The 15,543-nt window shown below is 35.5% G+C and overlaps 1 protein-coding gene across 1 annotated transcript; it reads right to left on the reverse strand.

Moving 5' to 3' along the window:
• Nucleotides 1–13,979: 13,979 nt before the first annotated feature.
• LOC128234038 (uncharacterized) lies at nucleotides 13,980–15,107 on the reverse strand. Its single transcript, XM_052947992.1, has 2 exons — nucleotides 15,016–15,107; nucleotides 13,980–14,411 (listed from the first exon to the last, which is right to left on the reverse strand). The coding sequence occupies exons 1-2, from the start codon at nucleotides 15,089–15,091 to the stop codon at nucleotides 14,029–14,031; spliced, it is 459 nt and encodes a 152-aa protein (XP_052803952.1). The 5' UTR covers nucleotides 15,092–15,107; the 3' UTR covers nucleotides 13,980–14,028.
• Nucleotides 15,108–15,543: the final 436 nt, after the last annotated feature.

The following is a 15,543-nucleotide window of genomic DNA, read 5'->3' on the forward strand; positions in this document are numbered from 1 at the left end:
TATGTCTCCCCATGAATGGGGGAGACATAAAGATATTACACGCAAATGATTTTTACATGGAAGGTCACCACGACCTTGACTATTGACCTTGTTACCCCCAAAACAATTGGGATCATCTAGACATCATGACCAACCTCACTTCAAAGTTTGGTGAACCTAGATCAAAGCATTCTCCTGATATTGCACGGAAATATTTTTTTACATTAGAGGTCACAGCGACGTTGACCTTTGACCTTGTGACCCCCCAAAATATAGGAGTTTTCTAAACCTCATGATCAACCTCCCTACCAAGTTTGGTGAACCTAGGTCAAACCATTCTCAAGATATTGAGCGGAAATGTTTTTTTACATTGGGGGTCGCCGCGACCTTGACCTTTGACCTAGTGACCCCAAAAACAATAGGGATCTTCTACACCTCATGACCAACCTCCCTACCAAGTTTGGTGAACCTAGGTCAAACCGTTCTCAAGATTTTGAGCAGAAATGTTTTTTATATTGGGGGTCGCCGCGACCTTGACCTTTGACCTAGTGACCCCAAAAACAATAAGGATCCTCTACACCTCACGACCAACCTCCTTACTAAGTTTGGTGATCCTAGGTCATGCGGTTTTCCAGTTATCGATCGGAAACGAAGTGTGACGTACGGACGGACTGACGGACTGACGGACTACCGGACTGACGGACAGGGCAAAAACAATATGTCTCCCCCAGAGAGGGGGAGACATAAATATTGAAAACCTAAACCTATGAACACGGGGCGTGGCCAATTTTGACCCCAGGGCTAAAGTTTGAACAATCTTAATAGTGGTCCGATAAACAATGCTTCATACCAAATATCTAAGGCCTTCGCCTTTTGGTTTCGGAGAAGAAGATTTTATAAGTTTTCATCATATACATATATAAGGAAACCCATGACCGCCCGGGTGGGGCCATTTTTTGACCCCAGGGCCAAAGATTGAACAATATTGGTACAAGTCAACTAGATGATATATCATGCCAAATATCTAAGCTCTTGTCACTACTTGATTTTACGTGTGTATCTATATATGTATATTTGTTATTAATTGTTGTATGTGGCCCATATTGAAAATTGGTATGTGTACTAAATATGTTATCCAGTTTAAATTAAGACGTTACTTGTCTTTGTGAGTTCGGAGAAGATTTTTTAAGTTTTCATTATAACACATATAGAGAAAACCCATCAGCCCCGGGGTGTGGCCAATTTTGACCCCAGGGCCATAATTTGAACAAACTTTGTAGAGGTCCACTAGACGATGAATCATGCCAAATATCTAAGCTCTAAGCCACGTAAGTTCAGAGGAGATGATTTTTGAAGTTTTCACTATAAACATATAGAGAAAACCCATGACCCCCGAAGGGGGTGGGGCCAATTTTGACCCCAAGGCCATAATTTGAACAATCTTTGTACAGGTCCACTAGACGATGAATCATGCCAAATATCTAAGCTCTAGTCCAAGTAAGTTCAGAGGAGAAGATTTTTGAAGTTTTCACTACAAACATATAGAGAAAACCCATGACCCCCCGGGGCGGAGCCAATTTTGACCCCAAGGCCATAATTTGAACAATCTTTGTAAAGGTCCACTAGACGATGAATCATGCCAAATATCTAAGCTCTAGTCCAAGTAAGTTCAGAGGAGAAGATTTTTTAAGTTTTCACTATAAACATATAGAGAAAACCCATGACCCCCCGGGGCGGGGCCAATTTTGACCCAAGATCCAAAATTTGAACAATCTTGGTAGAGGACCATTTGGTGATCCTACCTACCATATATTAACGGCCTAAGCCTTGTGGTTTGGGAGAAGAAGATTTTTAAAGTTTTTCCTTTCCATTGCCATGGCAACCAGAGTTCTGCATGGAACTCAATTTTTTGAACAATTTTCAAAGGCGACCACCCAAGGAACATTCCTGTTAAGTTTGGATGAAATTGGCTAAGCGGTTTATGAGGAGATGTCGTTTAAAGTAAAAGTTTACGGACGGACGACGGACGGACGACGGACGCCGGACAAATTGTGATCACAAAAGCTCACCTTCTCACTATGTGACAGGTGAGCTAAAAAGACACTGTGGATTAAATTGCGGGAGAACATAATTGAAGCAGTATCAAACATATCTGCACATGTGGCACCAGTCATTATATTAGAGCGATGGTGGAATAAGATGTTTCCCTTTCAAGACCTCGCCTTTACCAAAAACCTATGGTTTATAGGTCCGTTCCTTGAAAAAGAATATCATGACGGCCCCCATAGCTTCCATGTTACAAGTGGATAAGAACAAAAAATTGAGAAAATTAAGTCATTTTACTTATAAAATGTTTTATTTTCTGATTTTACTGATGTTATTTTTATTACGTGCATGTATGTGTAGCACTAGTCAATTGTAACCTAGGGTCCGGGGAATAGTGGAGACTTTGACCCCCGGGTAAATCCACCGCATTCACCTGGCACTGCGGGGGGGGGGATATGAGTATATATGAAAACTGAGAAATGCTTTTTAGAATTTAAAAAATAACTCACATAAAGATGTTCAATTGTCGTGTGTCCATGAATTTCAATATAAGTTTTGAACTCAAAATCCGATTAAGTTATTATTGAACACGAAATTTTGAGTACAAAATGATGAATAACTTAAAACACACATACATAATTATTGCCTTCAACGCTGTGAAACTGTTGTTGTTTACTGAAGACCATAATCCGATGACTATGACACTGATTTTCATTTAAAACGTGTATATGACATTACGAAAACTGAAAGTAACCTGAAAATTAATACCGGAAATAAAGGGTACAGGGTGATAAAGGAATCCACTCAAAACGTGAAATCCACTCAGAACAATTAATAATTTTCATTTTTTGTAAACATATTGGAAACGAAGTGCCTCATGAAGGGTTTATATTTCAAATTTTATTGAAATTTGTCAAAAAATGAAGAAATAAGAGCAATTTTTCGAAAATTGATCAGAAATCGAAGTGAAAACCACTTTTTTAGACGTGAAATCCACTCATTACTCATTTATTTTTAACATTTTTTTCTTTTTGTTGAACAAATAATTGAAAAGGCTTCATAATAGGTTTATATTTCAAATTTTATTTAACATGATCCAAAAATAAGAAAGTTGTAGACATATTTTATAAAAAGATCGGAAATTGAAGTGAAATCCAGTTTTCAAGAAGTGAAATCCACTCATAACTCATTTATTTTTAACAAATCATTATTTATTTTTGTAGAACAAATAATTGAAAAAGCTTCATAATCGGTTTATATTTCAAATTTTATTAAAATTGGTCAAAAATTGGATTTAGATTTGGATTGTCATTAAAAATGTCTGCATTATCAAATTGGCAGTTTAGGTACCTAGATCATATTAAGTTTCCAATTTACTGTTTTGATATTTCTGTCAAACTAATTAAACAGACACGCACCATGAGAAAAAATGCAGATCAAACGGTACACTGTGTTTGTATATTTAAGTTCAAATATTTATTTTGTTATGAATTTTTCTTAAAACAGTCCTAATGCACCAGTCAATTGTAACCAAAGCCCCTCCAGGTCCGAGGAATAGCGGGGACTTTGACAAGGTCCAGCCAACCCCAGGTAAAATCTCCGCCCTGTGGGCACGAACTGATGGTAAAATCCCCGCCAAATGCCCCCGCACCCCAGGGAGCCTAGGTAAGGCAAATTCCCCGCTATATTTTGCGCGAAGACAAAACCACCGCATTCATCTGGCACTGCGGGCCACCAGTGGCAGGTAAAAACACAGCCCATTTCCCCGGCTATGCCCGGTATACCCACGGACCTGGGAGAAGGGGGGCGTGGTTTACAACTGACTGGTGCATAACGGTTTAAGCCATAAAAGATTAATTTTTAAACGGAAATATGAAAATCAGCGATGTGATCTTTTGTCAGCAGTCTTATATCACTGGTTTGAAGATATTTACGCAAAATTTTGCTCATTTCAAGACAAATAATAAAAAGTTGTCACAACGGTAAATCTTAGTCTAAAATTATAGACGTGTTATACGGGATTCTTCCAATCCCTAACGTCTAAACGGGTTTGTGCAAAAAATGGTGGTGTTTTGAAAAATATTGAAATTGTATTAAGTGAAGTATTTTATGGTTTAAATTGATCATAAAGGTTTATATTCGTATTTTACCATGTAAGTGAAAAGTTATTTTGCACAAAACAAGCATTGGTAGGTAGTTGGTAGGAGTGACCCCTTTGATGAAGCTGAAGAAAAAAATATATATTTTACGTTATTTTAGGTTAAATGTCACTAAATTTTGTAAAGGTCAAAGTTCAGCTCATTCCCACCAAATCACTGTGGCTTGAACACCGGGCAAAAGAATATATAGTACTGTACGGACCTAATATTATGCATCGATGTTGAATAATAATTACAAAATTCTTCAAAATATACCCGATAGTGATCTAAACTGGATTGAATTTGACAATACTGGTTGAGAAGCAGTTTCCGACAGTTTTTAAACGTTTTTATTGAATTATTTAAACGTGTTTAAATATCTACTAAAATTGTTAATATTTTATATAACTACAGCTCAAGCTGCTATTGTCGATATATTTCTTACATGTGTGACGTCACATAAAGTGTATCTAATAGGGGCGCAAAGAGGGTACTTACACTGTTCTGATTAGCTTATGATGAGAAGCAGTTTCCGACAATTTGAATGCGGGGCATATTTAAGGTGCCTGTTGTGTGTTTTTATTATCCGTTTATTTAATAAAGTAAATATAAGACTGTGATAAGAGAAATGTTATTTAATTTTTCAGCATTTACGAAAAATTTAAACCTTAAAATTTACGACATTCAATTCATACTCGAAAATCAGGCAGAGACTGAATATCAATGATTTTTTTATTCATTTCTGATGGAAACTTGTGTTTGTTTACATTTAAGTGAATGTAGATGCGAAACAAGCATGACACCAGTGTTCACAAATATGTACACAATGATCATCGTTTGTATACGTTAATTAAGGAAAACCTTGTAGCTTTTCATAGATATGCAAATTAGGTTCACACGCATGCGCAATACGCTGCGCGTGCAGATCCCCCACGTGCAAGTTTGTGTACAAAATGAAAAATAAACATTAAACATTTAATAATTATAAAAGTTTCTTACGTGTCTCGGTAAGAATTTCAACTTTAGATTGCCTAGTTACCATATAGTTGAATTGCAGTACCTTCTTTATGAAGATCTAAGGAAGGTACGCGAAAAAGCGATTTGTCGGAAACTGCTTTCCGTCGGAAACTGCTTCTCAACCAGTAGAGTCGTTATTTTCACATAAATATCATTTTGCAGTCCACCATTTTGTATACATGTTGATTTTTATCGAATAAATTTGTACCAATCCGTCAATGAATTGATTTTTAATCCTCAAGCACGCACTCACAGTTATCTTCGCTTCTCTATGTATTTAGAGCATCGTTAATAACATGTGTCCAGAATAAGTGTGATCCATAATGTTAACTAGGAGGTATAATTAATTACAGAGTATATTTACTATAAATAATTCTCATAGTAAAGTCATCGTCATCATCATCATCATCACCATCATCATCAATCAATCAATCAATCAATCAATCAATCAATCAATCAATCAATCAATCAACCAATCAATCACCATCATCAATCATCATCATCAGCATCATCATCATCATTATCATCACCACTGATGACATAACGAGGTACTAAAAAACCTTACACTATATCACCCAACAAATGTCATAATTACATTGTTTAATTTTTCGTCACCAATGGTGTTCTTTTGTACCCAGTTGAATCTGGGTGCAAATACTTTCGAACATGTAGCCAAATGAGTTAATAGTTAGTATCCATTCAACACAATTGTTCAAATGGTTCCAAATCTTATTTATCTTTATTTAACAAATTCGAATAACGTTCAATGTGCTCATAAGAATGAAAACAAAGTGTGTATATACCATTAACATATAAACATGTCACATGACGAAAATACTGTCCCCTGTAAAGTCTTGGCCGGAACCGCTTTGATGCGGTAATATTATAAAACACAGGTTAATTCTCACTTGTCGCCTTTTTTGCGTACAGACAATTTTCAGTGTGCGAAATTTACCTTTGTACCCTGGTAGCCAATGGGGCTACAGACTTTGAGATTTCCGTAGCCTGAGCCAGATTTCCGTAGCCAGTTAGTTTACAGAAAAAAATGGGGCATTTTATATGAGTACCTTATATGGTTAAAGACAAATACAAGGAATGATACGAACTGTACATTTTCCTTTAGTTAAAGATGCAAGTATTGCAGTGGGTAGGTCCCAGGGTCTGGGGGTGTTGGTGGTGAATCGTGTGTGTGTGGTGTATGTTGTTGGGGGGGGGGGTAGTTACAACATGACAGTTAATATTGCACATTTATCTATAACTGTGACGAAAAACAGCCATTTTTTAATTCGATTATGCCCTAAACAAAATCAAAACATCAATCAATTAATTAGGATGTTGAATGAGCAATTACTGCCAAAAAGAAGTTAATTTCCGTCACAATAATCACTTTCAAGCAATGTAGTCTTCTTTGACAAGGGAGATAACTGCTACAGGAATTATCCGTACTGATGAGAAATTATTATATAGTTGGTAAACAGTGTTGAGGTAAACATTCACCAAATATTTTTTTTAGTCATTGAGCCCGACGATTTTATCGCCAATCAATCAATTTTTCGGGCCGGGTCATTTTTTGGAGAATCTGGCGATCAGGCTACCGTTGATTTAGCACACGGATTTTTTTCCCTTTCTCGAGACTGCCATAGTAAAAAAAATATCGTCAAAAGACTCGTTGACTGCCATTTAGGTGGACTAAAACCTGTTTAGATGTTTAGGGATAAACAGATGATCCATGGTTACAGAATTGACATCAGAAGGGGCATAACCTAGGTGTGTATGCTTTTTACTAGCGCCTCTCCCTCAGAACCGAAAATTATAAGGTTTCAAGTGTTGGCATGGGCGGCACACGCAAGGGCCGTGTGATATCCCTCCTTCCCCAGGAGCCTCTAGTGGGGATTAGAAGAATACCGTTTTGAACGTGCATAACTAACCAGTTGTCCTATTTCTTAACTCTACTACATATTCAACTTGTCCATATAACAGCCGCTTCAGAGTCTTTGACGATTTTTGATTTGGCGACTTTACGCGTCCATATCCCACTTGTTGTTTTCCTAGCCGAGAATGACAGATCCCAGCGCAAAGTATATTGAGCAGAAAGATAACGGGCACGTGCTAGATGGTTTCAAAATGGCGATGCTTTATTGAGAGAAGTCGATCTAAATTAAACTACTGTGAAATCATTAATGTTCGTTGGGCATTAATGTTCGTCGTTTTCGTGGGTTGGGTGATCCACGAATTCAAGATCCCACGAAATATAAACCCTTTATTCACTTTTTCAATTGCCTTGTTATGTACATACTCTAGTATATTCTTTACAGAGGTCGCAGTTTACAGTGTTAAAACCTGTCTCACTGTATAACTTACGACCATTATTCTGTTAATATATTATAACTGCCTTTTACAGATAATGAACCAAATCAATTAAATGTGTTTTATGCAGCAAATGACAGTTATAAGCACGTGGTTAAACGTGTGCTGTTAATGAAAATCTCCAAGTTTACAAGATGTGCGTGATGAGTGCCCATACTCGATTTTTTTATTTAATGAAATAATTAATCGATTACTAGTACATTGAAGGTTACTAAGCACCGAACGTGACAATATACGCACCTTTTCGGTGTTTTCACAGTTTGCAAAATTCTTAATTGGCATTCAATGGCTTCCCCTATCTGTATTTATGATCAGGGTACATCTTTTTTTATTACCTTTATTCCCAATTAAATCGATAAGTGACATGGGTATATGCACTAATTGGCATGTCGTACCACATTAGCGAGTGTCATAAACCGAGTGACGTAGAAGACGGAAATCACGGGCCAGCGCGTGGATATTATGCAGACGATCTAGGACGATCGCATCTTCGATTTTTTTCAAAATGAAAATCCACGAATTCAAGTACCCACGAAATTGTTTGTTTTCGGCAAACCACGAAATTTCATGCCCACGAACATTAATGATTTCACAGTAATTATTTGTATTTCATTTAACACTGTTAAAAGTAAAAGGTATTGGCTAAAGTAATTAAAGTGTAACTTTTGTGTTTTTATTTAACAGTGAAGTACTAAGTATTGTGGAGTAACAGTTGAAGAATTTATTTTACATTGGTATGGATCAGTCGACTTGTGGCGTTTAGGGAACAAAATGAATATCCAAATGTTAAAAAAGTTCCCTAAACGCGCATTATTGTGGCTAATATTCAACAAGCCACACAAAAATATAAATAAATAAAATATGACTTACCCAATGGGTGTTTAGGATATCCATTTTGCAAAACTTAGTGTCATTCATCGTTCTGCAAAGCTCGGTGATTTTGTTTATCTTCGATGAAACACAAAATAATTAGTCTGACACATCCGTAATTTTCCAGCAGTATTGGTTACTGTATGTTTGACGTATGCACCAGTTAATTGTAACCACGGCTCCCCAGGTCCGGGGAATAGCGGGGACTTTGACTTTCGGTCCAGCCAAGCCCGGGCAAAAACCCCGCCCTGTGGGGACGAACTATGGTAGAATTCCCGCCAAATGCCCCCGCACCCCGGGACCCTAGGTAAGGCCCATTCCCCGCTATTTTTTGCGACAAAAACATTTTTTTTGCGATTAAAGACAAAACCACCGCATTCACCCGGCTATGCGGGGCCACCTGGCAGGTAAAAACACGGCCCATTTCCTCGGCTATGCCCGGTATACCACGGACCTGGGGAGGGACGGTTTTTGCTGGGTTTTTCTCCCGTAAAAAAGACATTTAATTTCTATTGTTTTTAAAAATGAAAAACATCCTTAACCAAGTGATAATTAACATCATAACAATAATATAATAGTTCAGAAGTGGGCGTTTTTATGAAGTGTGCATTTTCGGTAAAATCTGGGAGTTTTATCCCCGTACTGAAAGCTGTTTTTTTTTGTTTGGCGTTATTTCACTTCTGGTGTCGAAGCATAATGCTGCATTTGATATAAGATGTTGTTTTGAGCTAAAATAACTTAAATCTTGTATTATTGAAACATTGCGGGATTTTCCCCAGCTTTTGAAAAGCTGGAGAAAAATCTCGCGGGAGTGTAACCCCCCCCCCGTGTTTTTTCTGCAAAAACCCCGCTGGGGCCCGAAATTGGCAGGTCTATATGCTTTTGAGTTTATATTAAACATAAATGATTTTATTTTCAATGCAAAACAAACTCATTTTTTATTTTTCATTTCAAAATTGAGACTGAACAACATGCGTATTTTCAATTAGTTTTTCTAGTTCATTATTTTAAACATCAATGTATCCCAAAATAGTTTTGCCATTTGAAGCGATGTAATAATTTTTCTAATATTTATTTAAATATATAATACTCATACATCCCTTACGAACTTGCTACTGCAGTATGTGAAACGTACAATTACTATTTCAAATGGCCTAAAACTTAACTTTTCAAACCAACAATAGATGACTGTGTTCTGATATCAATTCGTTTAAACCTTCCAAATTAAAACAGGACGGTCACAGACTCACATGCTCATTGATGTAACGAAAACATTAAGTGTATTGTTGTATAAGGAAGAGTTACCTTTAATCAATGATCAGTTTTCCATCTCGTTCCATTCGCATAACAATGTGACACTGCTCTGTTTGGGTTCGATGACACCTGTCGACAATTGATTCAGCGATGTTTTTTGTAAGGCTATCAATTATCTTTGGAAACTTATGAAAAGTAGTATCCATGCTCTTCGTAACATCTATCAAACTTTCCCACGTAGAGCACTGTATAACTTCAAAACATTGTTCAAGTATCTTATTATCGTCATAGGGTAATTGTTCAAATGATTCAAGAAGCCACTTTAAATGGTTGAACATGACAATTAATATTTCATGTTGTGGTTTGCTTTCTTTAAGCTCGCATATATTATCTATGATAAGTTGTGTGGTTGTTTGTATTGGAATTGTTCTTAGAATATCTTGAATGGGCGCCTTTAACTCTTTAAAATTGTGGCAAATATGACAAAAGTTATCACGTACCAGTTTTGATTTAGACGTTGCCATAGCCAACAACAGTTCTCCCTTTCTTTCAGTAAAAACAAAGACGATTTCACTGTTCAGAATTCTCATTATAGGTTCAAACATCTTAGGCGAACATTTGTCACGGGGTATTGGAAGATATTTCAGCAAAAGTTCCTCAATGCGACAGTTTATTTCTTCGTTGACACATCCTGGAATGATCTTCAATGTCAAAATAAAATCCAAAACTGGGTCAAGATCATCTTCAGGACTTTTTCCCGAAAAATACATCTTTATGTAGTCAAATACATGCGGCGATAGTTTTTCTATCAAGTTAGCTGAATTACCTTCCATTTTGTTTTCACTAGCAATATGAACTAAAACATTAAACGCGTTTTCGCCCGGCAAGATTTTAAAAAGTTCCTCAAACATGCTCCACATTCTGTCAAATCCTTTCAGGGCGTCTTGAAAGATTGTTTCGCACAAAATATTTAAATCCTTTTGGTTATGATAAAGAAGAATTGTTGATCTGTGTTTCAAATAATGTTCAACAACATTAACCTTATGTTTCTCTTCTAAGAAATGATTCCAAACGCTATTCAGATATGTGGTCATATAAAAGTTACTTCCAAATGCTTTTTCAAATATCTTCTGACTGATACACAGCATATTTGATTGACATTCTTCTGGGAAGCTTGCAATCGGCATACTCACAAGTATGGCAGTCAACGCATTAGCCTGGTCCAATGTTAAAACTGTTTGCAGATGATGATACTGTTTATTCAATATCCTTTCAATAACAAGGAAAAAGTTGATTCCCGGAAACGTTTCTTTGTTGTCGAACGAAATATTTTCAATAACGTTTTGTACAAGTTTGCATGCAAATTTGGGAAACAAGAGTTTAAAGCGATCTAATTGGGCGCACACTTGTTTTTCATCATATTCTTTACTCAAAACTAAATCTACTAATTGCTCCGCTATTAACGTATCATTGTCTACATAACAATCCCTATGGACCACTGATGATTCCACTTTAAATGTATCATGATCCGTTGTTTCAACATTAGTCTTACTAAAAAATCTCTTTGTTTCATGCAATTCATAATAGTATCTTTTCCCATGGACCTCGTCAATTTCAGGCTTTGTAAACGCAAAAGTAATGCACCACATTCGTTTTCTGTGCATGTGACCATCGATAAGTTCGGTTTCCGAACTTCGGATTAATATTTTGTCCAAATCAACATTCGTTGGGACGTTGAAAGCAAACAATACGTCGTAAAGCTTAAAGAAAGATAAAACAAATTCGCATTATTTCTATTGACAACTGCACTAAGAGGAAACAAGACAATTTCGTTTTGTATGATGTATGATAGAAAGCCCCATAATTGCGTTAAACTGCGGTACGAGAAGCATTTAAAAATAACAAACATTCTTTAGTTTACTAGTTTTAGTAAAATATTTAAAATAATATGATATTACGTTTTTGATATATGGGTGGTTCTGTAAGTGCAATGTTATTTAGTGGACTGTAGGTTTGTAAATGATTAAAGGCACACACACAGCAGACTTTGATATAAAATAAAGATATGATGGTACTAATCAATTCAAAAATATAGAGCACAATAAAATACTACAACTTGACTACATCTTGTACAACACCATCGTTAAATTGAAAAGAAAACTACACCCACTTTCAATAGAATAGAGAAGATTCTTCCAGTTACACTCAAGCTTTATATGGGGATTCCTAATTGATATAAGATGAACTCAGACATTCCCAGTAATGTTCAATTGCTAACTCATTTCTTTAGTCTAAACTGAAAACGAAATACACAATTTTGTCCTTGTTCATTTTATTAATTTAACAAAGCGACTAAATGTAACATTAATTATGACCTCCTAAGAAGTTCAACTCAATCTCAATTGAAACGTCTCGGTCACAAACGCTACGACAAAACAACTTTGAACATTTCATTGTGGTAAAGATTTCATTATCTCAGACAAAAATGGAGGCACTTGATAATACTTTAAATATACGCCTCTTAATCTTACTATTATGCCCAAAGTGTGTCAATACTTGATGCAAAGTTGCAAAGAACATGGGCAGAAGAACGTGCAAATTAATTTACTTTAATGGCGTTTTGGTGGCATTGATAATGTAGCATTTAACGTGTGATAAAAGAAACATACATACGTTGAAGTGGACTTCAACCAAATGCAAAATACAAATAATGTAAATAAAACCCTTTTTTACCACAATTTTCATATGGGTATCAAAGCGAGGTAGCTTCAGAAAAGCACGCTGAATGGCAAAGAGAAGCAACAATAAGCAGTTTGTGCTGAGGTGAGATAGCACTGAAGCCATTGCAAGGTTTAGATACAACATGTAAGGCATATTTACCTCAGTATTGTCATTTGACTTCGCAATTGGAAAGCTACAAACAGTAAAATGATATTAACTAATACAATATTTCTTTTGAAAACTAATGAAATCGACATCATATACGGATAAACGAGTAATGTCGATTGTTTTACGCCGATTATAACATATCAAATACGACCTACGTACATACAATTCACATTTACAAGCATAATCGGACAAGCTACTGTAAAATGATGGTAAGAGGCACAAACAATTTTTGGGGGTAATCATATGTTTTCTACAATTATAAAAGTCTCCCTGACTATTTTGGTCTTCGTCACTGTGTCCTTAGGTTTCTTAGTGACAAATGTCTACAGTGTTTCCACTTCCGGACAAGGTCTTTTTAGAACACAATCTCGCTTAACGAAATCTTTATAACCAGTGTCGGGGAAAACATATGGCGTAAACATATCCGGACATATATGTGAGAGATCGCTTGCGACCACTTGGCCGACACGTTAATGGAAACGCATTTGATGGTACGATGCCGACGTTTTTAATACAATACTTTTTAGGAGAGATAAAATAAAAGAACAAAACATACATAAGAACGTCTATGTGAAAATGGCATCACTTGACTTGAGCTTTGTTTATTTATTTGAAAAAATGTATTCATGATGGCTTGTATTGTGAAGCATTGAAAACTAAAGATACATTTTTATGGCAAGCGTGAGGTTTGGCGCATATTAACCGATATCAAACCAAATGATTTATTCATTTAAGAATTTACGGGATTTGTTGTCTTGTGACGTACTTTCTGGCCTGTTAACCGAACGAAATAAAACAAGCAACGTTGCTAATTATAATAGCGATTTAGCGAGTATAAGGATATAGTTTAGTATTTCCTACGAAAACACAGTATTTGAAGATATCAATTAATTATCTTTGAAGAGACAAACAAATAAATAATATAAGAACAAACATGAGCGATACACCTTTAAAATGAAATTATTATTGTCATGTGAACTGTATATGACCTCAATGGTCCCTGCCTCTTGACCTCTCGTAACCTTGTTTTTCTGAGAATATCATGAATAAATCAGTCTGGTATTAAACGTTTTAAAGAATGCATCGCCTCCTTGTGTCTCAGTAATAATTAATATATGACAATTATTTAGATAAAGCCAACAATGCGAATGGGGTTGTAGTGAGAGATATGCATCCAATGTAGACATGCCTATTTCATGAAGTTATTAACTTAAGATGATCAACAATGAAGAGATCTAATACAGTCGTCTTTAAACTTCATATTTTAAACTTGTATTATCAATTTCTCTACCACTATATACAGGGGATTTTGTATTCACTTTCGGGACCACAGCTTAAAACAAATATGCTGCATTTGGTGTAATATTTTACTTATATAATGTGTTTTACATACTAAATGTGCCTCAGTTAAATCAAGTGATTAATGTAAATATTTCGCATTGTTATTACGGATGTTAGCATACAATGCTTACCGTGGTGTCGGAGAAATCTGTTTGTTTAAGATATAGAATGTGAAGTCTAATCCTGAGTCCTTTTCTAAACCACATTGTTCTCTTATTCGGCGATCCCTAAAGTATGTGTTCAAACACTTCGTGACGGAATTCGGTGAATCATGTTTTTTCTGAAACTCCTCTTTTGATTTTTCTAAGCCACTTACGTTTATCCCTATCCACTCCTTGCCAGGGGTAAAAAACACATGAGTGAAATTAAGATGTTTCGTATCCGGATATTGTAAATGTAAGTGATCCATGAAATTCCCCAGTTCTCTTTTGAACACGCGGACCAAGTGCTTCTGTATGGTCACGGTGGACTTCTCCTTGGAAACAGTAAATACTATTTTTCCAATTTCATCTGCAAAATGTAAAACATTCGATATTTGTTATTTTTTTTTATTTTTTTTTTCAAATTTTCGCTGTAATGGAATTAGCTGCGGATAAACCACAACCATGCAATACTCACAATTGCTCTATTGATTAATGTCATACAATAGTTTTATCATTTGTATGTTCCTTATTCTGTGTGTATTTTCAAAGGACGGGTTGAATAGATAGCTAGGCAGAATAATTACCTTAACCATACTGAGTTATTTTGGATTTCTTTATGAGCTAATGTGTATTTTGGGCAGATTTTAATTATCTTATATATCTATTAAGGTTTTCCTGTTTGATAAGATCTTTATTCTTGTTTAATATTCAAATTTAGCTATTACAGACTTGAATCTTTATTTTATAAACTCAGATTAAAAGACGAATTAGAGAAATATATCGTTTGATGAGCACTTAACATATATTTACGACATGACATTGTAATTAAAACCAATGTACTAACTTACAATCAATATTTAACACCGTTATATATTTAGATATATAGACAATAAAACAAGTTAGTTGTATGTACAAGAAACCCATATTTATTTTTCCATTTCAAAAACTATTATAAGTAAATGAATTGATACCCTTTGTCCTCATCGACTCGAATGATGCTGGGCTATCTACGGCAGTCCCGTAGCAGTAGTTGTCGCTGAACGCCATCGTAATGCTTCCAGCTTTTATTTCATCTTAAATAAACGTAAAGCTTTTGTATGTTCATTTTCAAAAAAATATTTGTAAGGAGCTAATTCGAGTATTCACGGGCAAGGATTTTGTTTCAATGGATACTAACTGTAGTAAGGTTGTTTTTTGTTCATTGGTATGCAATGCATATGTATAAACATACAAAACTAAATGCAAGATGAAATCATAGAGCAATAATACATATCATATAATATACGGATACATGGTGATGTTGAAGCTTTATCTACTACAATGGACAATAGTGTATTATAATAAATTTTAAACCTGCAGTCACAAATTTCTCTGTATTTTATTCGGTGTTTAATATGCCTGCGAAAATGTTCACACATTGATAAATTACAGACAGCTCAACAATATATATTGCGTGACAAGAATATATTTATTCATTTTTGCATTTTGACGTGCACTAA

Source organism: Mya arenaria, chromosome 5 (assembly GCF_026914265.1).
Source record: "Mya arenaria isolate MELC-2E11 chromosome 5, ASM2691426v1".
NCBI lineage: Eukaryota > Metazoa > Mollusca > Bivalvia > Myida > Myidae > Mya > Mya arenaria.

Coding starts and splice junctions, on each gene's coding strand:
- LOC128234038 (XM_052947992.1), bottom strand. CDS start 15,091: ATGGCGTTCAGCGACAACTACTGCTACGGGACTGCCGTAGATAGCCCA. Junction 14,412..15,015: donor CGAGTCGATGAGGACAAAGG/GTATCAATTCAT, acceptor TACATTTTGCAG/ATGAAATTGGAAAAATAGTA.